At 65.7% G+C, this 27,058-nt stretch overlaps 2 protein-coding genes across 4 annotated transcripts in view; one reads left to right on the forward strand and one right to left on the reverse strand.

Annotated features, from left to right (window-relative positions):
* The window catches only part of DMAP1 (DNA methyltransferase 1 associated protein 1), a 46,948-nt gene extending 35,302 nt beyond the window's left edge, over positions 1-11,646 (forward strand). The window contains exons 9-11 of one of the 2 annotated variants that reach the window (XM_075935802.2): positions 4,482-4,554; positions 7,947-8,254; positions 11,261-11,646. In XM_075935802.2, coding sequence (XP_075791917.1) covers positions 4,482-4,554; positions 7,947-8,254; positions 11,261-11,320 — 441 coding nt within the window. In that variant the 3' untranslated portion in view covers positions 11,321-11,646. The remainder of the gene's footprint in view (positions 1-4,481; positions 4,555-7,946; positions 8,255-11,260) is intronic. The other variant, XM_075935803.2, reaches the window with a different exon arrangement.
* A 576-nt stretch (positions 11,647-12,222) lies between these two features.
* The window catches only part of ERI3 (ERI1 exoribonuclease family member 3), a 189,942-nt gene continuing 175,106 nt past the window's right edge, over positions 12,223-27,058 (reverse strand). For both annotated transcript variants that reach the window (XM_089780390.1, XM_089780391.1), the window contains exon 8: positions 12,223-13,558. In XM_089780390.1, coding sequence (XP_089636516.1) covers positions 13,476-13,558 — 83 coding nt within the window. In that variant the 3' untranslated portion in view covers positions 12,223-13,475. The remainder of the gene's footprint in view (positions 13,559-27,058) is intronic.

Below are 27,058 nucleotides of genomic sequence, written 5' to 3' on the forward strand. Positions count from 1 at the left end.
GAGAGACAGAGGGGTGCTCTTGGGCGCTCCCTGCCAGGAGTGTGTTGCCCAGAGTGATTGGGGGAGCTGCCGATAGGCGCCGAGTTGCTGCTTCAGGCGTGTGCCTAGCAAGCAGCCGGGCCAGGCCTGCGCCGTGCACTGGGCTAGGGCAGCTGCCTGTCTAGGAGAGCCGCAGGCTCACATGAGAGTCCTGTCTTGGCTGGAGAGAGAGCGGCCGCAGTGCAGACCTTAGAAAGACTGAGGCCTGGGCCCCGGCGAGGCAGAAAATGCCCAGCTACAAACTCTGCGTCGAGAGAGGGAACCAGCTGCAGCACCTTGGCGAAAGGGCCCCGCGAGTCTCTCAGGAGCTGGGCAGAGCAAAGGTCTGTTGGCTTGTCTGGCCCATCCCCCTGGGGCGGACTGTGCCCTGATCCCAAGGGATGGGCTAAACTCCACTTGGGGCCGGCTGCGCAGTCTGCCTGCTTTCCCCGGGCCCGTGTGACGCGCACGACGTCCTTCCTCTCCCTGGGCATTCGTACCCTTCGCAGCCTGGGGCGGCCACGGGGTCCCCGCTTGCCAGCCAGCTGAGATGTCTTTGGGCCCATTTCATCTTGCTTGCCCGCAGGCGTGGCTCTTTGCTGAGATCTCTGCAGGGCTCCCCGGAGCCGTGGGAAGAGGGACGGAGCCCTCCCAGCCCCGAGATGTGGCCCCCCGGCCTCGGCGCGACCTGCCGGATAGTGCTGCGCGCCCTCTGGCCATGGCGCGTCTCAGCTTCTCTCATTGCCCCGGGGATGGGGGCTGCACGTGGCCGTGTCTTCCGTGCGCTGGCTGCTTTATTGCACTCTGCGCCTCGCTGGGTTATTCCTGCCTCTCACCTCCTCACGTCCCCTTCCCGCACATTTGTGACCACACTGGTGTGTGCAGCGCATCCCGATCTGAGGGCCGCTGTGGGGGTTCTGTTCACTGGCACGCCCGATAGTTCCTTAGATCCAGTGCTCTGGCCACCCCCCCCCCCCCCCGACCCCTCGCCACATCTGTAGACTCCTGACCGAAGGCCCATAAGAGCTTGCCAGGCCGGGTCAGACCAGGGTCGCTCTGGCCCCGTATCCCATCTCTGACAGTGACTGGTACGGAGCTTCAGGGAGAGTGTATGGAACCGGGCAATTCTGGAGTGATCCGCCCCATCTTCCACTCCCAGCTCTTGGCAGACAGGGGCGTAGGGTTGCCCTGAGCGTGGGTTCCAGCCCTGGTCCTCCTGGCTACCAGCCATCAATGGGCCCATCCTCCAGCTGCACTTTTGGCCTTCACTGCATCCCATGGCAGTGAGTTCCACAGGTTAGCTGTGCAATGTGTGGAAAAGTCCTTCCTCGTGTTTGTATTAAACTGCTGCCTGTTAGTTTCTTTGGCTGACTCCTGGGTTTTGTACCGTGGGAGAGGGCAAAACCCACATCTCTGCTCACTTTCTCCTCCTGGTCTGTGATTTTATAGACCTCTGACTTCCCCACCCGGAGTGCTCTCCGTTCAAGGCGGAACGCCCTCATTCTTTCAGTTTCTTCTTGGATGGGTCTCTCTGAATCTTTCCCCGTTTCCCTCGAGCCTCTGTGGGGTGAGGCTACAGAATCAGACGGGATTCACCAGGGCTTGATTTAGTGGCACAGAGAGATTTTTCTCTCTTATTTTCTATCCCTGGTTCCATAGTTCCCAGCATTTTGGGAGCCTTTTTGTCCACTGCTGGTTCCTGACCTGAAGTTTTCAGAAAACTATCCGTGGTGACTCCCGCCGTTTCTGTCTTGGGGTGTAAGAGTTAATTTCGAACTCTCACTCTGCGTTACTTGGGATTAGTTTTTTCCAGTTGCGCTTGACTTTGCATTTCTCAACATTGAATTTCATCTGCCATTTTGTTGCCCAGTGGGGTGAGAGCCTTTTGAAGCTCTCCACAGTCTGATTAGGACTTAACAATGAGCTCAGACCATTTTGAATTGTCTGCTAACTTGCCACTTCTCTGTTCACCCCTTTCCCCCAGTAATGAATATGCTGGATAGGTCTGGTCCCGGGACGGGTCCCTTTGGGAACGTGCCGTTTACTCTGCTGTCTCCTGGTTACTGATCCATCAGAGCCCCTCTCTTGTATCCTGGGCTACTTGGTTTTCTCACGAGCCTTTGGCAAGGGACCTTGTCAGCGACTTTCTGAAAATCCAAGTATGCTGCGTCGACTGGGTTCCCGTCGCCACGTCCTTGCTGGCTTCCGCAGAGTCCAAGAGCTGGCGAGGCCTGGTTTCTCTTCACAAAGCCGGGTTGGCTCTTCCGCTGTGAATTACGCTCACCCCCGTGCCTGGTCATTCTGCTCTTGGCTGCAGCTTCTGCTGCTTTGCCAGGATCGCAGCGGGGGCCTTTCGAAAGATCGGCGTCACGGTAGCTATCTGCCCGTCATCCGAGGCTGATTTGCGCCCTCAGTTACGTAGCAGTTCCGCATACCGCCTGGTCCTGGGGACTTACGGCTGCTGAACTCCTCAGTGGTAGGACAGAGAGCTCCGTCTGGGATTGCTGTTCAGATCTGTCGCCCAAAGACCAAGTGTGGGGAGGGAATGTCCCCCCAGCTCCTCTAAGTGGAGAGCGAAGCGACGGGTCTCGGCAGCATCCGGCCCTTCCTGGCGTGCTCCTGTGGCTCCTTTGGGCGCGGTGGCTGCACCGCCTGTCTGGGGTTTCCTGCTTTACTGTTAGAGTCTGGGCCTTCAGCATGTGGCTTCTCCAAGTCCTTGGCCTGGCCAGCGACCCTGTTACCTGCCCGCGCGGGGGCCCTTCCTGCTCTCCTCACTTGGGTTTGACTTGCGTGTTTGCCTTTGTGCCTCTAGCGGGCTGCCCCCGGCAGCGCTCTCCAGCGCCCCCCTCGGTTTGGATCGGGCTGTGGTTTGGCCTGAGCCTCGGTGAGGGGGGTTTGCACAGTCTCATGTGGCTTGTGGGCCCTTTATCCGGCTGACTCCTCGTCCGTTTCCATCTCGCGAGCGCCGCTGGCCCGGCCTTGTTCCCTTTGTTCACGTTAACCTTGCTTTGCAGCTCCCGAGGGCTGATCCCGCCAGTGCCACGTGGCCCTCCTGTGGCCGTGTAACGATGCCCTGTCCCCGTGGCGTGTGAGCCTCGCCCTTGTGCCTGACGGGTTGGCTGAGGCTGAGGTGACTCTCTCCAGCGAGGGGAGCCGGTTTAAAAACCAGCTCCTCTGGTGGGCCGGCTGCATGTCGCCCTGTGCTGCTCCCTCTGATACAGAGGCAGTAGCGCGGGGTGGCAGCAGCCCCTGTGTGGGGGGGGGGGTCTGAGCTCCCGGACCCTGTGTGAGCCGGAACTGAGCCGGGCTGCCCGCCTGGCTCCTAATGCACTTGAAATGCAGAGCGCCAGCAGGGGAGGTCCCGGACCCGTTTCAAGCCAGGACTGAGCCGGGCTGCTGGCCAGCCTGCTAAGGAATGTCCTGGCAAGCAGGGGGGAGATGCGTGCAGTCCGTAGCGTTAGCCCGTACGCTTTTACTCATGGGTTAATCGACTTCAATTACATCCCTAGGGCGGGAGTGCTCGGACGCCCCCGCCCCCGCCGGCTGTCACGTGGTCCCTGGCCCGTCTCGGAACCCGCGAGTGGCCCGTCTGTCACCTGCCGGCGGCGGAGCAGGGAGATTGGCCCCCCTGTGCTCACTGCCGCTGATGAAGGTGCGGGGCAACTTTCAGGGCTCTGGCAGGGGAGGCGTGCGCTGCGTTGTGGCTGGCCGCCAGGCAGGTCTCAGCTCCCTCCTCCACCAGAGCCATGCTCCCTGCACTGGGCCAGCCCCTTCGTGTGCTGCCCCGAGATCCTGGTCTCCCCCAGCGAGTCGTCAGGGTCTTGTTCGAATACCTGGGTGGGGGGAGCAGCTGGAGCCCAACGGGCGTGCAGACCGGCCCGGGGGCCCCTTCCCTCGCTCCCCTGGCCCCGCGGCCCGACGTGAATGTGTGTTCCTACTTCCGCCAGCCAGTACCTGCGCTCTGTGTCTGCCTTTGTTCGAGAGCCCGCTCTGTAAACGAACCCCACAGCTCCAGGGCTCAGCGGGGGCCAGGGGAAGTGAGTCTGTTAGCGCCTGAGTCTAATCAAGGCGGCGAGAGCGAATAAAGTAGGGCAGCGCGGTACATTAGCTGCTGTGTAAATGAACCCTTTGATGGGCCGGGCTCGGCGGGAGAGGGTTTGCAGCCAAGAAGAACTTTGGTTGTTAATTCAGTGACATGTGGGAGCTGCAAAGCGCCGCGCCGCGCGCACACACGCGAGGGGGGGAACAGCCTCGCGCCCGGGCTTTTCAACGCCTGCCCTCGGACCTAGTCTGAAAACTTTCAGCCCCCGTCTCCCTCTTCCGCCACTTGGTTTTCCTTTCTCGCGCTTCCTTTCTTTTTCTTCCCCCGCACTATAAAAAGCAAAGCTCTTGCCTTTTGAACTAGCCGGCTGCGAGTGAGGGCTAACTCGAAGCTGTGTGGCTCTCTTACCTTTGTGTTCCAGATGAAACTGCCAAGCTCGGTGGGACAGAAGAAGATTAAAGCCCTGGAGCAGATGCTGATGGAACTAGGAGTAGGTGAGTAAAGGGGGCATGCGAGAGACGAGACACACAGAGCAGGCCTTTGTAGTCGGGATGGGCTACTTTTCCCCAGTCATACCACCGCTTTCTCAAATCACAGAGTGCGAATGGGTTTTCAAATGATCTCTTCTGGCTCTTTAAAGAGGGTAGAAGCCAGAACAGGACGCGCAGGGTTGGTTCCCCTCCCAGAAGAAACAGGATTTCAAAAGGCCTTTGTCTCTCTCGTTTGGGGCTTTTTCAGCCATCACGAGCCGCGGCCCAGCGTTGCGGGGCCAGGCTGGCCGGGCCGGGGCGGCTGCCGAGTGCGCCAGTCGCCCCGGCGGGTGCGAGCAGGGTGCCCCGTCTCGCTTTCCTCCTAGTTCAGCGCCGGGGGGGCCGCTCCCCAAAGCACCGGGGGCCGGGCGGCTCCCTTTTGCGGCAGGCGCGGGACCACGCCCCTCCCCCGGGGACTCGGCTTCCCGCAGGCCACGCGCAGCCCTCGCTGGGGGGAGCCAGAGCGCAGCCCCCAAGCTCTGGGCTGCTGAACCCCCCCCCCCCCAGTGTGGCGCCAGCCCCCCCAAGCAGAGGTCTGGAGGCTTGGAAGAGGTCGCTGGGCACGCTCAGTAGCTCCACGGCCAAAGCGGGCAGTGCTCAGGCTGCACGGCCGGCGGCCTGTTGTCGTGGCGATGGGTGGCTCTCAAGGCTTGTCACAGCCGCCCTGTGCCATGCTGGTGTTGCCTGGCTGCTGCAGCCTCCCCACGGGGACAGACAGTGCCCCCCCCCCGTCCACGGGATCCCCACGGGCACTGACAGAGCCCCCTCCCCGTCCACGGGATCCCCACGGGCGCTGACAGAGCCCCCTCCCCGTCCACGGGATCCCCACGGGCACTGACAGAGCCCCCTCCCCGTCCACGGGATCCCCACGGGCGCTGACAGAGCCCCCTCCCCGTCCACGGGATCCCCACGGGCACTGACAGAGCCCCCTCCCCGTCCACGGGATCCCCACGGGCACTGACAGAGCCCCCTCCCCGTCCACGGGATCCCCACGGGCACTGACAGAGCCCCCCCCGGTCCACGGGATCCCCACGGGCGCTGACAGAGCCCCCTCCCCGTCCACGGGATCCCCACGGGCACTGACAGAGCCCCCTCCCCGTCCACGGGATCCCCACGGGCACTGACAGAGCCCCCCCGTCCACGGGATCTCCACGGGCACTGACAGAGCCCCCCCCCCGTCCACGGGATCCCCACGGGCACTGACAGAGCCCCCTCCCCGTCCACGGGGTCTCCACGGGCACTGACAGAGCCCCCTCCCCGTCCACGGGATCCCCACAGGCGCTGACAGAGCCCCCTCCCCATCCACGGGATCCCCACGGGCGCTGACAGAGCCCCCTCCCCGTCCACGGGATCCCCACGGGCGCTGACAGAGCCCCCTCCCCGTCCACGGGATCCCCACGGGCACTGACAGAGCCCCCCCGTCCACGGGATCTCCACGGGCACTGACAGAGCCCCCCCCGTCCACGGGATCCCCACGGGCGCTGACAGAGCCCCCTCCCCGTCCACGGGATCCCCACGGGAGCTGACAGAGCCCCCTCCCCGTCCACGGGATCCCCACGGGCGCTGACAGAGCCCCCCCCCGTCCACGGGATCCCCACGGGCGCTGAGAGAGCCCCTTCCCCGTCCACGGGATCCCCACGGGCGCTGACAGAGCCCCCTCCCCATCCACGGGATCCCCACGGGCGCTGAGAGAGCCCCTTCCCCGTCCACGGGATCCCCACGGGCACTGACAGAGCCCCCCCCCGTCCACGGGATCCCCACGGGCACTGACAGAGCCCCCTCCCCGTCCACGGGATCCCCACGGGCGCTGTCAGAGCCCCTCCCCGTCCACGGGATCCCCACGGGCACTGACAGAGCCCCCCCGCCGTCCACGGGATCCCCACGGGCACTGACAGAGCCCCCCCATCCACGGGATCCCCACGGGCACTGACAGAGCCCCCTCCCCGTCCACGGGATCCCCACGGGCACAGACAGAGCCCCCTCCCCGTCCACGGGATCCCCACGGGCACTGACAGAGCCCCCCCGCCGTCCACGGGATCCCCACGGGCACTGACAGAGCCCCCCCATCCACGGGATCCCCACGGGCACTGACAGAGCCCCCCCATCCACGGGATCCCCACGGGCACAGACAGAGCCCCCTCCCCGTCCACGGGATCCCCACGGGCGCTGACAGAGCCCCCTCCCCGTCCACGGGATCCCCACGGGCACTGACAGAGCCCCCTCCCCATCCACGGGATCCCCACGGGCGCTGAGAGAGCCCCTTCCCCGTCCACGGGATCCCCACGGGCACTGACAGAGCCCCCCCCCGTCCACGGGATCCCCACGGGCACTGACAGAGCCCCCTCCCCGTCCACGGGATCCCCATGGGCGCTGACAGAGCCCCCCCCCCGTCCACGGGATCCCCACGGGCGCTGACAGAGCCCCCTCCCCGTCCACGGGATCCCCACGGGCGCTGACAGAGCCCCCTCCCCGTCCACGGGATCCCCATGGGCGCTGACAGAGCCCCCCCGTCCACGGGATCCCCACGGGCACTGACAGAGCCCCCTCCCCGTCCACGGGATCCCCACGGGCACAGACAGAGCCCCCCCCCCCGTCCACGGGACCGAGGCCCATGGGGAACCTGCCGGGGGGAGGGAAAGAGGGGGGTGTGTGTGTCTGGGCCCCCCAGCGCTGGCCTGCAGGGTGTGTGTGTGTCTGGGCCCCCCAGCGCTGGCCTGCAGGGTATGTGTGTGTGTCTGGGCCCCCCAGCGCTGGCCTGCAGGGTGTGTGTGTGTGTGTCTGGGCCCCCCAGCGCTGGCCTGCAGGGTGTGTGTGTGTGTCTGGGCCCCCCAGCACTGGCCTGCAGGGTATGTGTGTGTGTCTGGGCCCCCCAGCGCTGGCCTGCAGGGTGTGTGTGTGTGTCTGGGCCCCCCAGCGCAGGCCTGCAGGGTGTGTGTGTGTGTCTGGGCTCCCCAGCGCTGGCCTGCAGGGTGTGTGTGTGTGTGTCTGGGCCCCCCAGCGCTGGCCTGCAGGGTGTGTGTGTGTCTGGGCCCCCCAGCGCTGGCCTGCAGGGTGTGTGTGTGTGTCTGGGCCCCCCAGCGCTGGCCTGCAGGGTGTGTGTGTGTGTCTGGGCCCCCCAGCGCTGGCCTGCAGGGTGTGTGTGTGTGTGTCTGGGCTCCCCAGCGCTGGCCTGCAGGGTGTGTGTGTGTCTGGGCCCCCAGCGCTGGCCTGCAGCGTGTGTGTGTGTCTGGGCCCCCCAGCGCTGGCCTGCAGGGTGTGTGTGTGTCTGGGCCCCCCAGCGCTGGCCTGCAGCGTGTGTGTGTGTCTGGGCCCCCCAGCGCTGGCCTGCAGGGTGTGTGTGTGTCTGGGCTCCCCAGCGCTGGCTCCCCTTGCTGCCCCAGACCTCAGCCCCATGCCCACGGAGGAGATCGTGCAGATGTTCAACGAGCTGCGGAGCGACCTGGTGCTGCTCTACGAGCTCAAGCAGGCCTTCGCCAACTGCGAATACGAGCTGCAGATGCTGCGGCACCGGCACGAGGCGCTGGCCAAGGCGGGCAGCCTGGGCCCCGGCGGCGTGGAGGGGCCCCGCCTGGACGGCCCGCTCGGTCTCAGCGCCGAGGAGGGCAGGGGAGAGCCCAAGGAGCCCATCATTGACGTGGTGGGAGCCCCGCTGACCCCCAACTCGGTGAGTGCATCCGGGGGGGTTGCCCCCTTTGCGGCTGCAGCCGCGTGCTTGCCAGAAACCCGCTCCAGGCGGGGCCTGTCCCCTCTCCGCTCCCGGTGTCCGGCCACGGGGCGCCACGTTCATCGGCACGAGAGGGGTGCAGGCTGGCGGTGGCAGGCTCATGTCTGCGGAGCGGGGCTCAGCGTGACGTCCCGGCCCCGCCCGGATCCGCAGCCACGGGCTGTCCCCGGAGAGCCCACGGGGCGGGCGGGGCCCTTCGGCGGCGGTTTGCAGACAGAGGCCAGGCCGGCGGCACGCAGGGGGTTAACATGACCTGGGCGCTGGCTCTTTGGAAAGAAATATCCCGTTAATTCACCGCAAGGCGGGCTGGGTACCTAAAGGGCCCCGTTAAATGCAGCTCTGACCTTTCCCGGCTGATTACACAAAGACGACACAATTAGATTAGTCCAAGACAAAAGGTCAAGCGCATTCACACTGTGACCATTCCCTGCTCCCTTTGGAGGAGGAGAAATTCCCTCCCCCGAGGGGCGTCTGCGCCGCTCTCCCCGGCCGCCTGGCTGCAGGTGAGCTGGGGGAAGGTGCTTCCCGGTGGCTGCCCGTGCCCGTCCCTACTGCTGCCAGCTGGCGCCGGAGCAGGGTTTGGCTCCGTACTGCAGATACCGGAGACTGGGCAGCGCAGGCTCAGCCAGGCAGACTCGGGCTCCCTCGCACAGAGCTGGCAGAGCCCCTCCAGCTGTGGGGCGTGCCTGGCGCAGGGCCTGGGACCGGGAGGTGTGACGCTGCCCCCGCCGGCCTGTGCGGCAGGGTCAGGGCCCGGCTCTGCAGCCTGGACGGAGCCTCCTGGGAGCTCACGACTGCCCCTGCGGCGCAGCGGGGGCGCCCGGCCTGGGAAGCCACTTGCTCAGGGCGCCCCAGGGAGCGGGTGGCAGAGCCGTGCGCCGTGTTCCCAGGATGGGCCCGGTAGCGCCGAGCGTGTGCCCGGAGCAGGGCAGTGCTGCCGCCGTGGGCCAGGCTGGCTTCAGGGAGGGGCTCCCGGCGGGCGGAGCCACCCGCCACTGGCGCACGAGCCCGCTCAGCTGTGCCACGGGGGCGTGGCCGGGCCTGTTCCCTATCCGCGGCACAGGGAGGCGGGAAGCCTGTTGGGAGCCCACCCCCACGGACAGGGCTGCAGGCCCTCGCGCCCTGCGGGCAGCACCGGGAGCCTTTCCTGGGCCCCTCTGCTCCCCAGCCCGCAGCTGCCCAGGGCCGAGCCCGCCAGCCCAGCTGTGTAGCGCGTGGGAAGTCCAGGACCAGGCCAGCCCTGCCGCGTGCCCCCGGTTCTCCCGGCCGCTCCAGCCTGGCCCCCTCCTCCACGGCGGGACGGGGCCCGGCTCGGCCATGCCAGGGTCCCCCAGCGCAGTGGCGGCAGGCCTTCCGGAGGTGAGAGGTGAGCCCAACTTGGAACAAATTAGTTCCAAGCCGAAGTTCAGCCAGTTACTCCAGATTGGACCCTTTGATTTGTGAGCCTCAGACTCCACTGGCTGAGCCATAACGAGTTGACTCTCAGATTCCTCCCTTTGTTCCTGAGCTCACAAGTCAGCCCATTAATGGGGAAAGGAAAAGACCTCGAGTCTAAGAAGTCTCAGGTTCAGAGTGGGAATGGTTTGACTTTTAAGCTTCCTTCATCTGAACTCCTGCTGACTCCTTGTTTTCGGCGCTGCTCTGAGAGCTAGAAGTTACATTGTTAAGATCAATCGTCCTTCCGCTCCAGATGGAGTTAGAATATCGGCCTTTTATATATTTATATAGACATTACTCCGGGCCTTTGTCCGCCTGCTCGCCATTAAGAGCCGCCAGACTTGCAGGTGCTTGGGCATGACAATGGGAAGCGGTTTCTTAACCCCGCCGTGCCCGGGTGTGCCCAGAGCTGCGCCGGGACGGCGAGAGCCGGGGGCTTCCTCGGAACGGGTGACCCCTTTGCACGGTGGCTCCTCGCCGCCCGTCCCACGCCCGGGCAGTGCAGCCGGCACGGCTGGGCATGTGCCGTTGGGTTTTATTGGGCTTCTGTTTGTGCCGTGGGCCCGGCGCACGCTCCCCTTAACGGAGCCAGAGGGGGGGCCGGGCCGAGGCCTCTGGGGAAAGCCAGGCGGGTTTATCGCCCAGCTGCACACGCTGGCTGAGAGGGGGCTGGGGGTGCAGGGCTGGCTCGTTCAGGGGGCTCTGGTCTGGGCGGCTGGCTCGCGGCCGGGGGGCGTTCTTACTCGTGCCACGGAGCAGGCACGGCCGGGGGCATGGTCTGCCTTGGGGGGACGCCTTGGGGGCTAGCGCAGCCCAGCCTGCCCTGGGCTCCCAGCCTCTGGCCAGCCCAATGGACGGAGACTGCCCCAGCCCAGACCCCTCCCAGTCCCAACACGTAACCCCCGTTTTCCTTTGCTGAATTCTCCCCATTGCCCTGCCCCCGAGATGGTTCCTCCAGGGAGGAAGGCAGGGCTGGGGTCACTGGCTCGGTCTGCGACTCGGTTTCCCCTCTCTGCGGGGGATGGGTCCTTTCCGGGTGGGTGTGGCTCGGGAGCTCTTCGGGGTGGGGCCAGCAGCGGCGTGGTGGCAGAATGGTGTCACAGGCTGCTTTGCCCCCCCCCCCACCGCCCCGTGGGGGCGCCTGGTGCAGCGTGTGGGGCTCTGGGAGCTTCTCGCTAGCTGCCTTGGGACCTGGTTCCTGGCGGGGGGCAGCTGTGCCAGAGCACAGGGCTCTGCCGAGCCTCCGTCACGCACCTAGAGTGGTACCGAGCCCCACTCCCCCGCCTGGCCAGGCCCGAGCCCTCCGGGTCGAGGAGGGGAATTCCCTGCCTGCCGCCCGCCGAGGCTCAACTGTAGAGTTCATCTGGCATCTGGCTCGGCGGGTACCAGGGTGGCCTGGGCGCACGGGCCTCGGCGCTGCCTGCAGGGCTGGCCGGCGGGAGCGGCTGAGAGCCAGGCGGGCGCCAGCCCCACTGACCCCGCTCCTCTTGTTCCCTTCCCCCCGAGCAGAGAAAGCGCCGGGAGTCGGCCTCCAGCTCCTCCTCCATCAAGAAGGCGAAGAAGCCGTGAGCCCCGTCAGCGCAGAGCGCCGGGCGGGTCAGCGCAGAGCGCCGGGCGGGTCAGCAGCGGAGCGCCGGCCTGGTCAGCGCAGAGCGCCGGGCTGGGCCGGGTCAGCAGCGGGCCGGCCCGAGCTCCAGGGGCAGTGGCCTGCGGGAGCCAGGCAGGGAGAGGCCTTGCCCAGGGAAGAATCCTGCTTTCGTTCCCCGCACTGGCCAGCAGCGGGCGGGAGCCGTGTGGGGCTGGGCGTGGCGGGACTGGCCACGTCGGGCCGGGGGGCTGGGCCGTGGGCTCCGACGTGCTGGATTTGTGCTCTAAATACAGGCCTGTCCCCCACACCCCGCGTCTGTCGTCATTGGCCTGGGGGTGCGATCGCTCCAGCCGTGGCTCCCCGGAGCTGCCCAGATCAGGGAGCGGTTTTCTAGGCGGGCTCTGGCTGGCGCAGGGGGGCTGCCCCACGGCGCCTTGCAGAGCTGGGCTCTGCCTCGTGCTGCCACGCAGCGCCCCCTGCTGGCAGCTCCTGGGCACCGCCTCCCCACGGCTCCCTGGCCCCAGCCACTGAGCGGCAGGGGCAGGGCTGTGCTGGGGCTTCGTGCTTCCGGCTGCCTTGGGACGGGACGGGAGGGCAGGGCCCAGCTCCGAGGCCTGGCCTGGCTAGAGCCCCCGGCCCAGAGCGGAGTGGGGGGCAGGCGCTTTAGCACCCCCCCAGACCGGGCACCTCCCCCCCCGCTCAACCCCTCAGCCCGGCACCCCTGCCCGTAGCCCCCTCCCAGCCTGGGCACCCCCCGTACCACCCTTAGGGCCCCCCCACTTCAGCCTGGGCACACCCTCCTACCTCAGCCCGGGCACGTCCCACCTCCCTCCCTTAGCCCCCCCCGTCGCCCCTGCCCACACACCCCAGAGGCAGGCAGGCACCTTTTCCCCCCGACTTTATTCATGTGGCACATTTACAGCAAGGGCAGAGTAACTGGGCGATGGGGCTGCGCGAGCTGGACACCACACACCATGCAGTCGCTTCCCGCTGGGCTCAGGGCCTGGCTCAGCCGGGGGGCGGCGGGGTCACCATGCCCCTCGGCCCGGCCTGGGCTTGGCAGCAGGGACCTGGAGTCGTGGCTGAAGCGATACCAGGGCCCTGCTGCCCTCACGTCCCCGCCAGGCGAGAAGCTGGCTGCTGCTGGGCTCAGCTGGGAGCCTGCGGGAGCAGCAGGGGGGCTGGGCAGAGCTGCGGTGCAAGGAGGGGGCAGGCAGGTGCTCGGGGAGAGGAGGAGCCGGGAGGGGGGAGGGGGCAGGTGGGTTCCTGGGGCGGGGAGGGGGCCGGGCAGTGGCGGGAGGGGGCAGGTGGGTTCCTGGGAAGAGGAGGGGGCAGGTGGGTTCCTGGGAAGAGGAGGGGGCAGGTGGGTTCGTGGGGCGGGGAGGGGCCCGGGCAGTGGCGGGAGGGGGCAGGTGGGTTCCTGGGAAGAGGAGGGGGCGGGGGGGGGAGGGGCCCGGGCAGTGGCGGGAGGGGGCAGGTGGGTTCGTGGGGCGGGGAGGGGCCCGGGCAGTGGCGGGAGGGGGCAGGTGGGTTCGTGGGGCGGGGAGGGGCCCGGGCAGTGGCGGGAGGGGGCAGGTGGGTTCCTGGGGCGGGGAGGGGCCCGGGCAGTGGCGGGAGGGGGCAGGCATGGGCAGGGGGCTCAGCTGGAGCAGAGGCGCGCCCGCCGTTCTGAGCCAGGCCGGTGTGTCCGCTGCCAGCGCTGGGCCTGCTCAGGGCAGGGGAGAGCCGGCGGCAGAGCACAGGAAGCCGGGTTGCTGGCGCGAGGGGCGGGGGCGGGGGGTTAGTGTTCACGGCGGGGGGCGGGGGCCTGGCGGGAGGGACACACACAGGAAAGGGGGGCGCGAGGGGCACCGGCAATCAGGAGGCCGAAGGGAGGAGCTACAGCTCTAGCCATGTGGTGCAAGCGCCCGAGGCGGCTCCGGGAGCGGGGCGGGCGGTGGCCGGAGCAGCCCAGACGGGGGGTCCACGTCGGGTCTACACAGAGATTTTCCTTTCCATATATACAACCTCTCCTGGCGTGCCAGCTGGGCGGGTGGGGCGCCGCCGCTGTCCCCGCCCGCCGCGCGAATGCTAGCGCCCGTCCTCCCGCGGCGCAGGAGCCGGCTGCATGCAGCCCTGTCCGGCCCGCCCCGCCGATCAAAAGGGCTTGGAGGTCTGCTTGAAGATGAAGCCTCGATGGGCCAGCGTCTTCATGATGTTGGCGATGTTCTTGCAGTCGTCTGTGGAGAGAGCAGCGCAGGGTGAGTGGGGGGCCGGGCTGGGGAGCAGGGTGAGTGGGGGGCCGGGGAGCAGGGTGCGCGGGGGCCGGGCCGCAGGGTGCGCGGGGGCCGGGGAGCAGGGTGCGCGGGGGCCGGGCCGCAGGGTGCGCGGGGGCCGGGCCGGGGAGCAGGGTGCGCGGGGGGCCGGGGAGCAGGGTGCGCGGGGGCCGGGCCGGGGAGCAGGGTGCGCGGGGGGCCGGGGAGCAGGGTGCGCGGGGGGCCGGGCCGCAGGGTGCGCGGGGGCCGGGCCGGGGAGCAGGGTGCGCGGGGGGCCGGGGAGCAGGGTGCGCGGGGGCCGGGCCGCAGGGTGCGCGGGGGCCGGGGAGCAGGGTGCGCGGGGGCCGGGCCGCAGGGTGCGCGGGGGCCGGGCCGGGGAGCAGGGTGCGCGGGGGGCTGGGCCGGGGAGCAGGGTGCGCGGGGGCTGGGCCGGGGAGGAGGGTGCGCGGGGGGCCGGGGAGCAGGGTGCGCGGGGGCCGGGGAGCTGGGCAGGGCCGGCAGCGCCCGGGGTGAGATGCAGCCCCAGGGCGTGTCCAGCCGGCGGATGTCTGGCCAGGGCACAGGCAGGCGTGTTGTCAGTGTCCCCAACTTAGCCCCACGGCTCCTGTGGGACTCCAGGGCCTCTGCCCCCCACTGGCCCAGGCGGACCCCCGGCTGTCCCACCCGATACGGGGCTGCTCCCCCTCTCAGAGTAGCTCGCTGCCCCTGCCCGGAGCGTGCCTGGCCCAGGGTGCCGGCACTCACACAGGCTGAGCCGGGCAACCCGCAGGAGGCTCCGGCTGGAGCAGCTGCCGCTGGGCTCCCGGCCCGGCCCCGCGTCCTGCTCCGCTGGGCCCAGGCAGGAAATCTGCAATGGGGGGGGGTGAGCAAAGGGCGAGTCGGCACCCGGCCAGGCGGCCAGCTGCTGCAGATGTGCCACGCGCCTCGTGCCGGCTGCATGCACTGCAGGGCAATGCCACTGCCCCGCCCCGCAGCCACCGCTCAGCGCCCATGAGCCCCAGCAGGGGGCGCCACTGCCCCGCCCCGCAGCCACCGCTCAGCGCCCATGAGCCCCAGCAGGGGGCGCCACAGCCCCGCCCCGCAGCCACCGCTCAGCGCCCATGAGCCCCAGCAGGGGGCGCCACTGCCCCGCCCCGCAGCCACCGCTCAGCGCCCATGAGCCCCAGCAGGGGGCGCCACTGCCCTGCCCCGCAGCCACCGCTCAGCGCCCATGAGCCCCAGCAGGGGGCGCCACTGCCCCGCCCCGCAGCCACCGCTCAGCGCCCAGGGGCCCCAGCAGGGGGCGCCACTGCCCTGCCCTGCAGCCACCGCTCAGCGCCCATGAGCCCCAGCAGGGGGCGCCACTGCCCCGCCCCGCAGCCACCGCTCAGCGCCCATGAGCCCCAGCAGGGGGCGCCACTGCCCTGCCCCGCAGCCACCGCTCAGCGCCCATGAGCCCCAGCAGGGGGCGCCACTGCCCCGCCCCGCAGCCACCGCTCAGCGCCCAGGGGCCCCAGCAGGGGGCGCCACTGCCCTGCCCTGCAGCCACCGCTCAGCGCCCATGAGCCCCAGCAGGGGGCGCCACTGCCCTGCCCTGCAGCCACCGCTCAGCGCCCATGAGCCCCAGCAGGGGGCGCCACAGCCCCAACCCGCAGCCACCGCTCAGCGCCCATGAGCCTCAGCAGGGGGCGCCACTGCCCCGCCCCGCAGCCACCGCTCAGCGCCCATGAGCCCCAGCAGGGGGCGCCACTGCCCCGCCCTGCAGCCACCGCTCAGCGCCCATGAGCCCCAGCAGGGGGCGCCACTGCCCCGCCCTGCAGCCACCGCTCAGCGCCCATGAGCCCCAGCAGGGGGCGCCACTGCCCCGCCCCGCAGCCACCGCTCAGCACCCATGAGCCCCAGCAGGGGGCGCCACTGCCCCACCCCGCAGCCAGTGCTCAGCGCCCATGAGCCCCAGCAGGGGGCGCCACAGCCCCAACCCGCAGCCACCGCTCAGCGCCCATGAGCCCCAGCAGGGGGCGCCACAGCCCCACCCTGCAGCCACCGCTCAGTGCCCATGAGCCCCAGCAGGGGGCGCCACAGCCCCGCCCTGCAGCCACCGCTCAGCGCCCATGAGCCCCAGCAGGGGGCGCCACAACTCCATCATTCAGCCACCGCTCAGCGCCCACAGGACCAGCAGGGGGCACCGCAGCCCCACTCCGCAGCCAGTGCTCAGTGCAGATGGGCCCCAGCAGGGGGCGCCACAACCCCGCCCCGCAGCCACCGCTCAGCGCCCATGAGCCCCAGCAGGGGGCGCCACAACCTCATCACACAGCCAGTGCTCAGCGCCCACGGGACCAGCAGGGGGCGCCGCAGCCCCACCCCTCAGCCAGTGCTCAGTGCAGATGGGCTCCTGTAGGGGGTGCTGCATGTAGCTTTCCCACAGGGTCCCTGCAGGCCAGTCCCACAGCTGCCAGCAGGGGGTGCTGCTTCAGACACGTGACTCACAAATGGAGTGAGGGGGCAGTGCCTCCAAGGTCCATGGGCACCTGGCTCTCACCGAGGCACTGGGCCTGGGTTCCCACGAAGCTCCCACAGGGCCTGGCCAGACCCTCTTCACCCCAATGGTCACACCCTGAGCCCCCCCTCAGCTCCTGGGGGTACGGGTCACGCCAGCCCCCTGGGGAGCGCTGAACTGTCCCCCCAGCACCTCTCACTCCCCACTCCTATCCCCGTTCTCCCTGGGCCCCTGTGTGTGCGGCGCCTGGATGGCGCTCCCCTCCCTAGCCCCGCAGGGGTGTCAGCCCGGGGCTCGCCGGCCGGGAGCAATGTGCCTGCCCAGCTGGGTGACTCTGCAGGCGGCCCAGGCCAGAGTCCTGCCCCGGTCTTGGCCTAGGCTGCAGCGGGCTAGGTGCCCACGGGCCAGTCCCTTCCCTCCCATCCTTCGCCTGCTTTGTCTGTGCGCTTGGGAGCTGCCTGGGCAGTGCCCCCCCGCCCCTGAGCTCAGCCCCCCATTCCACCGCCCCACACTGCTGTGGGGCCCATGTGTGGTGACCCCACGCCCAGCTCCGGCAGCAGGCAGGCAGACGCGTTCCCCAAACGGCTCCGTGCCCCACTGCCCGGCTCCGAGGGGGCTGTGGTTGGCTCTGGCCCGCAGGAAGGCACCGGTGGGCAGAGGCTGCCGGGGGGAGGGCGCCTGCTTGTTATTTACCTGGGACTAAGCGCAGGCAGCGTTTGCTAAAATAGAAGCAGGGCTTAAATTGATTCCTGGTGTCTATATTTCATGTTGAAAATTGGCTTGTAAATCCCTGTTTTGATCTATGGGGGCCGTCTCCTTAAGAAAAAGCAAGAGTAAATGTGTAATTTCTCCCTTGACAGCACACGGCAGAGAGGCGATCCTTCTTCCTGCGCCCGCCGTGTCGGGACAGCGCCGCTCCCGCCGCCTCGCCCGCGCCGTGATGTCTCCATTTCATTACCGCCCGGCCATTCATCACGCTCCCACCGGAAGGGTGACTTTGCCCACGTGTGGGTGGCAGCGGGGCCCGGCGGCCGTGGGGAGGGAGCCCCGGTGGGGGGCAGCGCCCCCAGCCCAGCCCAGCCCCGCCGGAAGGGTGTGGGGGCGAGGAGAAGCCACGTTATTACTGAGCTGGAAATGATGAAGAAGCCTCGGCAGCCGTCTGGGGCGGGTAAATCCAGGCAGCGCCGTGGAGCTGAGCGGCGCTGCTAATGTGAAATTAGGTCTCTCTATCAACGGGAGGAGGCCTTTTAATCACAGCTTAAAGGGGGCAAACGCTGTTTATCATAATTGAACTGTATCCGGGCTAATTGTGCCCATATTTCACTGTCTGGGAGACGGCAGCGGGCTGGTGAGAGCGCCGGGCCCGGGCCCAGCCACCTGCCCGCGCTGCCAGGTGGCATGGGCAGCCCCTCGGCCGTGCCCCCAGCCGGGAGCACCCCGCACTGCCCGGGCCCAGCGAGGCTCCGGAAGCACCGGGCGTTGGGGGGCTGGAGCTCGCGGAGCTGCACAGCATGGGAGGGTCTGGGCGCGCCAGGGGCCCGCCGGTACCACACGGCCCAAAGGCCGGAGGACAGGCCGGGGTGGGAGTGTGCGGGCGGGCGGGGCGCTGCCAAGCGCTCTCGGCTGACACGCACGGGGAGAGCCGGGAGTCCGGTACAGAGCGCCCCCCAGCCCCGTGCAGGGCGCCCACTTGCACCTGGTGGGGGAGTCACTGCGGAGCAGCCCTGCCCCCCGCTCCAGAGCCAGGCCTGACCCCCGGTGTCACAGCAGATCCACTGCTCTAACCACTACTCCCTACTCCCTCCCCTTTAACAAGGCCAGGCCACCGCCAGCCAGCCGCTGCCTGTGGCTCCCAGCCGGCGGGACGGGAGGACGAACCCCCTCCCCAGGGGCTGTGTGGAGCTGCCCTGTGCCCGCCCCGTGCCCTGGGTTGCCAGGGATGCCTTCCCGTGAGTTCGGGGCAGCCGCTGTGGGGCACACGTGTCCCCCACCGCTCCCAGGGGGAGGAGCCAAACGAGCGCAAAGGGCAGGGTCACCGAGTGGGGCCAGGTGTTGCTGGGCTCTGGCCGCAGGCTCGGCTCAGGCCTCCGGGGGGGGGGGGGGGAGGCGCTCTGCAGGAAGGCGAACGTGACTGGGCGGCATGGACAGGAGTGTGGGGAGCCAGACACGAGGAGTCGTTCTCCTGCTCTGCTCTGCTCTGCGCTGCTCAGGCCTCAGGTGGAGGATTGGGGCCAGTGCTGGGCACCGCCTTGCAGGAAAGATGTGGAGAAATTGGGGAGGGTCCAGAGAAGAGCACCAGGGATGGTGAAAGGCCCAGAGAACAGGAGCTAGGAGGGGGGACTGAAGGGACTGGGCTTTAGTTTGGAAAAGAGCAGACTGAGGGGGGACATGAGAGCAGTTTTCAGGTATCTAAAAGGGTGTGACAAGGAGGAGGGGGGGGAATTGTTCTCCTCGGCCTCTGCTGACAGGACAAGCAGCAATGGGCTTAAACTGCAGCCAGGGAGGTTGAGGTTGGACATTGAGGAAAAACTTCCTGCCTGTCGGGCTGGTCAAACACTGGGATAAGTTGCCTGGGGGGTTGTGGAATCGCCACCACGGGGGATATTTCAGAGCAGGCTGGACACACCTGCCAGGGCCGGTCTAGACGGGGCTGCGTCCTGCCGGGAGGGCCGGGGCTGGACTCGATGTCTCTCGCGGTCCCTGCCAGCTCCCTGAGTCTATGATTCTACTTACACCATTCACAGCAAAGCAGAAAGCAGCTGGAGCGCAGCTGCCGCTTTTGACACCAACACACAAGTGTCAAACGCCCTGGCACACTCAGCTGCCAAAGCACGCCTGCAGCCAGCGTGCACCCTGCCACGCACTGAGCACATGCACTTGCTCAGCATGTGTACACTCGTATACACTTTCGTTGCGAGCGTGAATGCACAAGGCCGTGCGCGCACACTCGCTCTCTCCGTTCTCCCCAGCAATTGCTGGAAGCGGCGGGTGCCCTGTGGGGGGGGCAAGGGGAGACCGAGAGGCAGGTGGCTGGAGAAGATGGGCCATCGCCCTCCAGGGGCCCCCAAAGCTTGCAGGGCTGTTTGCGGGAGACCTGACACCGCTCCCCTGGCCCCGGGAGCTCCCCTGACACCGCTGTAGCCGGTCTCTGGCACCGGACACCCATTCTGTGGGCGGGGAGCCGCCGGAGGCTGCTGGAAGCTCCTGGAAGTCGGGGCTGAGTCCCTAGCCTGGGAGGAAGCCTCCTGGGCTCACGTCCCCTGGGCGGGGCAATCGGCCAGGGCCGCGACCTGCACGAGAGCAGGCTGGGCCCGAGGGGGCCGGGGCGCGTGTGGGGCGCTGTCCCTCCGCAGTGCTGCAAGGGGGGCAAGCTGGCCCCACGCCGAACCCGTCAGCCCCCCCCCCCCCACGCAGGGGAACAGCCGCCCTACCCCAGCCGCCAGCGTCGGCTCTGCGGCCCGAGACACCCGCCCCATGTGCCACGCTGGAGACGGCCGGCCAGGGGCGGAGGGAAAGGCCAGGGGAGCTGGGCCGGGGGCCAGGCGGCCGCTGTGTTCCTCACAGCTGGCAGCGCGACCAGTCGGAAGCAGAAGAGACTCAAGCGCCGCAGGGGCCAGGCCGGCCCATGCAGGAGTCTGCAGCACTGGCTGGGCTCCTCCCTTCACAACCTGTCGCTCTGGAGGTTTCCCAAGCTCCCCGGGCGGCCCCCGGACCCAGAACCCGCCCGCCCGCTGTCCCGGCGCAGACGAGCTGGGCGCAGGCTGTGCTCCGTGAACTCCCGTGACGGACGCCACGCCGCCCACCACGCCCCTCTGCTCCCCGCGGGCGCGCTGGGGGCTGGGTGGGCCTGTGGGACGCAGGCGGTAGACGCCCCCCAACGCCCATCTCGTGCCCCCCACGTTCACAAGCCTGCGACCACGCCACCGTGCAAAGTGTCACCAGCCACCGCGCCCGGCTGAGTCCCAATCAGCGCTAAGACAAACACGCTTATTACAATTATCCATGTAAAAACCTCCCCAACAGCAGAACAACTTTCTAATATGCAATTACAGCCGGCTATTGATTTTACAATGTAATCCGCTCCGATTGATTTAATAACACAATTATAGGCTGGCTCTCGGGATATTAGAGCGGGAGATTTTCATAAACTCCAACCAAAAACCCACCGCAGCTTCTGAAGGCGGCCCACTGGGCGGCCGCGTGGGGCCTGGCAGCCTCTCACGCCCACCAAGCCCGGCCCCCAAAGGCAGTGCTCTGCCAAGGGCGACCGACTGCCCAGAGGTGGGCAGCCTCCCCGGCTTCCCTCTGATGGCCTGGGGGAGCCGCGGGCAGGCCCCATGCCGCAGCGCGACGCAGCCGCGTGCCCGGACAAAGTGGGAAGGCACCCAGAGAACGGGGATTTCCGCGTCCTACCCGCCGACAGCCTGGACATCAGGCGCCAGCTGGGAAGGTGCAGGCAGATGTGCTCACAGCACACTGGAACCGGGAGGGACCTCGAGAGGCAGCGAGTCCAGCCCCCTGCCCCCACGGCAGGACCAAGCCCTGGCTAGACCAGCCCTGGCAGGCGTCTGTCCAACCTGCTCTGACATATCCCCAGGGATGGAGATTCCACAACCCCCCAGGCAACTTATCCCAGTGTTTGACCACCCCGACAGGCAGGAAGTTTTTCCTAATGTCCAACCTAAACCTCCCTGGCTGCAGTTTAAGCCCATTGCTCCTTGTCCTGTCCTCAGAGACCAAGACCCCTTTTTCCCCCTTCTCCGTGTGACACCCTTGTAGCTACCTGAACATGGCTCATGTCCCCTCTCAGGCTACGGCTACACTGCCGGTTTTTTTCGGAAGACGATATGCAAATTGCACTCGCATTTGCATATCTTCTTCCGATTCTTTTTGTGGAAGAGGTTTTTTTCAGATATTTAGCCCTTCCCGCATAACTCATGTTCTCTAGACCTTTCGTCATTTTTTGTTGCTCTTTTCTGGACGCTCCCCAATTTCTCCACACGTTTTCTAAAATGCAGTGCCCAGCACTAGACACGATACTCCAACTGAGGCCTAATCAGCACAGAGCAGAGCGGAAGAATGACTTCTCGTGTCTGGCTCACAACACTCCTGTTAATTCAGCCCAGAATCGTGTTTGCTTTTTTTGCAAGTGTCCCACTGTTGACTCATATTTAGCTTGTGGTCCAACATAACCCCTAGATCCCTTTCTGCGTACTCCTTCCTAGACAGTCGCTTCCCATTCTGTGTGTGTGACACGGATTGTTCCTTCCTAAGTGGAGCACTTTGCATTTGTGCTTATTAAACTTAATCTTATTGACCTCAGACCATTTCTCCAGTTTGCCCAGATCATTCTGAATTATGACCCATCCTCCAAAGCACTTGCAACCCCGCCCAGCTTGGGATCATCGGCAAACTTAATAAACATCCTCTCTATGCCGATATCTAAATCGTGGATGAAGATATTGAACAGAACCAGTCCCAAAACAGACCCCTGTGGAACCCCACTTGTTCTGCCCTTCCAGCAGGATTGTGAACCATTAATAACTCCTCTCTGAGTACGGTTATCCAGCCAGTTATGCACCCACCTTATAGTAGCCCCATCTAAGTTGTATTTCCCTAGTTCATTGATAAGAATATCATGCGAGACCATATCAAATGCCTTACTGAAATCTAGGTATCCCACGTCCACCGCTTCTCTCTTATCCACAAGACTCATTATCCTATCAAAGAAAGCTCTCAGATCGGTCTGACATGATTTGTTCTTTACAAATCCATGCTGGCTGTTCCCTAGCACCTTATTATCTTCCAGGTGTTTGCAGATGAATTCCTTAATTACTTGCTCCATTATCTTCCCTGGCACAGAGGTTAAACTGACTGGTCTGTAGTTTCCTGGGTTGTTCTTGTTTCCCTTTCCAGTCTTCTGGAATCTCCCCCGACTTCCATGACTTTTCAAAGATGATCACTAAAGGCTCCGATACCTCCTCTCTCAGCTCCTGGAGTATTCTAGGAGCACTGCAGCAGGCCCTGGTGACTTGCAGACGTCTAACTTTTCTAGGTGATTTTTAACTTGTTTTTTTATTTTAACGTCTCGCCCTACCCCATTTTCACCAGCATTCACTCTGTCAGGCATCCCCTCACCATCCATCTTCTTGATGAAAACCAAAACAAAGAAGTCATTAAGCACCTCTGCCATTTCCAAGTTTCCTATTGTTGTTTCTCCCTCCTCGCTGAGCAATGGGCCTCCCCTCTCCTTGGTCTTCCTCTTGCTTCTAATGTATCTGTAGAATGTCCTCTTGTTCCCCTTTATGTCTCTAGCTAGATTGAGCTCGTTTTGTGCCTTCGCCTTTCTCATCTTGCCCCTGCACACCTGTGTTGTTTGCTTATCTTCATCCTTTGTAATTTGGCCGAGTTTCCACTTTTTATTCGACTCCGTTTGGATTTTTAGACCGTGTAAGATCTCCTGGTTGATCCAAGGTGGTCTCCGGCCAGACTTTCTATCTTTCCTTGCAGCGGAATAGTTTGCTTTTGAGCCCTTAATCATGTCCCTTGGAAAAACTGCCAACTCTCTCCTGGGCTGTGTCTACACTGGGCCACGTATTCCGGAAAATCAGCCGCTTTTCCGGAATAAGCTGCGAGCTGTCTACACTGGCCCTTGAATTTCCGGAAAAACAACGATGCTCTACTGTACAAAATCAGCCGCTATTCCAGAAAAACTATTCTGCTCCTGCTCGGGCATAAGTCCTTATTCCGGAACACTGTTCCGGAAAAGGGCCAGTGTAGACAGCCCAGTAGTCTTTTCCGGAAAAAAGCCCCGATTGCGAAAATGGCGATCAGGGCTCTTTTCCGGAAAAGCGCGTCTACATTGGCCACAGACGCTATTCCGGAAAAAGGGCTTTTCCGGAAAAGCAGCCTGCCAATGTAGACGCTCCTTTTCCGGAAAAACTGAAAACGGAATAGTATTCCATTTTAAGCAGTTCCGGAAATTCATGCCAGTGTAGACGTAGCCCTGTTGTTTTGCCTCTTAGTCTTGCTTCCCATGGGGCCTTACCTACCCCCCATGGCTGCGTCTAGACTGGCATGATTTTGCGCAAATACTTTTAACAGAAAAGTTTTCCCGTTAAAAGTATTTGCGCAAAAAAGCGTCTACACTGCCATGGATGCTTTTGCACAAAAGACATCTTCTGCGCAAAAGCATCCGTGCCAGGGTAGACGCTCTCTTGTGCAGGAAAGATCCAATGGCCATTTTAGCTGTCGGGCTTTCTTGCACAAGAAATGAACATGTCTACACTGGCCTCTTGCGCAAGAGGGCTTATCCCTGAGCGGGAGTGTCAGAGGATTTGCGCAAGAAGCCCTGATTTTGTACGGTACAAAGTCAGTGTCCTTGCGCAAATACCCGCGGCCAGTGTAGACAGGCGGCAAGTTTTTGCCCAAAATCTTGCCAGTCTAGACGCAGCCCATGTGAGTGGCAGGTTAATGCCCCCGGCCCATCACTACCCTCTAGGCGCTCTCCGGCCAGGCAGGCCCTTCTCGCGGGGCTCAGAGACGCTTCTGGGGCAGGCCAGTGACACTCACAAACCTCCCAAGTGCAGGACCCTGACACCCCTAAGCCCAAATGCAGAACTGCTGGTGCCTCGTAGGGCTCGGGCTGATGCCCGTCACCATGGGATCTGGCCTCCCGGGTCCTAGGCCAAAGGGACCCCGCGGCAAGCTGGTCTGACCTGCATAGCGCTGCCAGGGACCTGCCCGACAGTAACTCCCAGGGCGGAGCTGCCAGCGCGGCGATGGGCTAGTGAGTGGGCCACACAAGAGGCCTCCTGCATCTCAGGGGCCGCACGATTGTTGGAGCCAAGACGGTCTCCTGGGACGGGGGAGTTTTGCTCACTACACCTGGTGCCACACACACACACATGCACTTGGCCACGCCTGGATCCACGTGCATATACAAGCACACACAGCCACGCCTGGAGCCACACCCGCATATGGGCACGCACGGCCATGCCTGGAGCCACACCCGCATATGGGCACGCACGGCCACGCCTGGAGCCACACCCGCATATGGGCACGCACGGCCATGCCTGGAGCCACACCCGCATATGGGCACGCACGGCCACGCCTGGAGCCACAACCTCATATGGGCACGCACGGCCACGCCTGGAGCCACACCTGCATAGGGGCACGCACGGCCACACCTGGAGCCACACCCCCATATGGGCACGCACGGCCACGCCTGGAGCCACAACCCCATATGGGCACGCACGGCCACGCCTGGAGCCACAACCCCATATGGGCACGCACGGCCCCGCCTGGAGCCACAACCCCATATGGGCACACTCGGCCACACCTGGAGCTGCACCCACGTACGGGCACACACGGCCACACCTGGAGCCACATCCGCATATGGGCACATAAGGCCACACCTGGAGCCACATGCACGCACAGCCACACTGGGTGCCACACACGTACCTGTATGCATGGCCATGCCTGGTGCCACATGCACGTACATACACAAACCCACCGTGAATACGTGTGGCACGCTGATGCCACATACACTCACAAGTGCCCCCACACCTTGTGCCACGCATGCCCACCCGATGACACAAACACACCCGCACACGCACACACACGGCTCGCTCTCTCGCTCGCTCTCCCCCGCAATGTGTTCCTGACTTTATGGGCACATTTTTCTTGTCAAGCTGACAGGGTTGCTAAGTGGATTTCTCCCTGATACACGGACGGATTATCACATTACTCCAATGTCCTACACAAACATATTACTTTATATTCAATAGCCCTAATGAATATAAACTGCTTCTGCTTTTTGGGGAGGGGGCAAGCTATAGATTTTTAATGAGGCCACTATTAACTCCCTCCTCTTTAAAGCAGCCGTCGGTGCAGGCTCTGACGAGAAAATCAATGGTGTTATTGTAGGAATATTGTATATTGATATTGTAATAATAAGATGCAATTGATTTCGGGGCTGTGGTGTGGTGTGTGCGAATGGGGTCAGCGCGGGGTTACCCGGACCGGCTCCTGCATTTGGAGTGGCTGCTTTGCTCCCGGAGAACCCCTCTTCTCCCACTTAGACCCTGGCCGCTGTGGGGCGCCAATCGCCGGGGGGCAGCTAGGAATGGCCAGGACTTGAGTCCAGCTAGTCCTGTGCGTGGCTCTGACATCGCCACCCCCACGGGAGAGCCCTGCAGCCATCCTGTCTCGGAGCTGGAGCCTGGCTTACCCCGGCGCTGGAAGGGACTATCTGCTGTAACTCCTCCGGCTGCCCCTGTGTCCATGCCCAGCGCTGCCTGGGACCTCATGACGCTCTGGGCCTCAGTGCCATCCTGTGGCAGTGAGTTCCACAGGGCAAGAGAAAACATTTCCCTTGCCAGGTTTGAATCGGGCCCCACTCAGTCTCCGGGACTGCACAGGCTCCCCCAGGCCCACCCGCTCTCCCTTCACAGCCGTCGCCAGGGCGGTTCCCCTTCTGCCAGGAGCTGCGTGTCGCCCGCCCCCACCCGAGACGAGGGTTTGAGGCTTCTCGGTCTCGACCCGTCTCCCGTCATCACGCTTCACCTGGGCACGTGGGAGCTGGGCTCAGGGGTGACCCCGCGGTCCCGCCAGCCTGAGGGGGCTTTGAAAGCCAGACCTGGGCCCCTGGGTCAGTGCTCCCGCGCGTGAAGAGCCAGCCCTAGTGGAACAGGGCAGCGCCCGGGCCCAAGGACGACCGTGCGGCGCGGCGCCCCCAGTGCCCGGGTGGGTGCCAGAGAGGCTGATCCCACCCAAACAGGCGGCCACGGCGGCCGTGCAGGAATCCAGCCACTGCGATTCACGGGCTACCGCGGGAGGCAGCGTTGCTGGGGATGCTGCGCCAGTGCCCGGGGGCGGCGGGAGGCAGCTGCAATGGGGAGGGGAATTTCCCGCAGCTGATGCTGCAGGGCCGGGGGGCCGGGCTGGGCGAGAGGCTAGCGGGTCGCCCCATCTCCTGCGCCTGGGCACCACTAAACTGGTTCGCCCTGCCCTGGCGTCAGACACGCCCCCAGCCCTCCCGGCCCTCCCACGGCCCGCGCAGGGGGCAGCGCCCTGCTTGCCCGGTGGCTGCGCGGCTCAGCACGGGGCTGCCAGGTGGAGGCAGCGCCAGCCCGAGCCCCGGTGCAGGGCGATCCTGGGAAGCACACGGGCTGGGGCCCTGCGGCCGAGGCCGGCAGCCGCGTGGCGGCGGGGAAGACGGATCACCCGGGCCGGCGCTGAGCGGCGCCGTGTTTAAGCTGTCCCCATGCTTTATGGGCTGCACAGGAACCGGCGCGCAGGGGCCGTGGGGCCATCTGTCACTGTTCCAATGGCAGCTCCCTGCCGCTGAGTAACAGCCCCGCTCGCTGCCGTAGCCGCGGGAACCGGCCAACGCCCCGGGAGCCCCCCGCCTGCCTGTGCCGCTTGGCCCCTGCTCTGGGCGGGAGGCCGGGGACGGAGCCTGCCCCCCGGCCAGCTGCCTGCGGCGGGGAGAGGGACCCTCATGTTCTCTCGGGAAGGGGGGGTCAGGGTCTGGTGCCCCCGTGCTGCCAGGCTACCCACGGGCACAATGCAGCCGGCTGGGTCTGGGTCAGCGCTCTGTCCCAGGGCTCTCGGGGCCGGGCCCTAGCACTGAGAATCGCCTCCCCCCTCGAGGCCAGGACATACCGGGGGGTGGACAGGCCCCCCAGTGCTCTCTGCAACAAGGCCCCTGCACCCTACTGGAGAGCGTGGGAGCCCCACTGCCCCAATTCCTACCCCACTTCGTGGAGCTGCCTCCCGGCTGAGCCATGCCCCCCCTCCCCCCAGACCCTGACTCCCCCCGGGAGAGCCAACACTGACCCAGCCTCACCCCCCGGGCCCCGCCCCCCCGGGAGAGCCAACACTGACCCAGCCTCACCCCCCGGGCCCCGCCCCCCCCGGGAGAGCCAACACTGACCCAGCCTCACCCCCCGGGCCCCGCCCCCCCGGGAGAGCCAACACTGACC

The sequence above is a fragment of the Pelodiscus sinensis genome, chromosome 9 (assembly GCF_052426305.1).
Source record: "Pelodiscus sinensis isolate ZL-2025 chromosome 9, ASM5242630v1, whole genome shotgun sequence".
Lineage (NCBI taxonomy): Eukaryota > Metazoa > Chordata > Testudines > Trionychidae > Pelodiscus > Pelodiscus sinensis.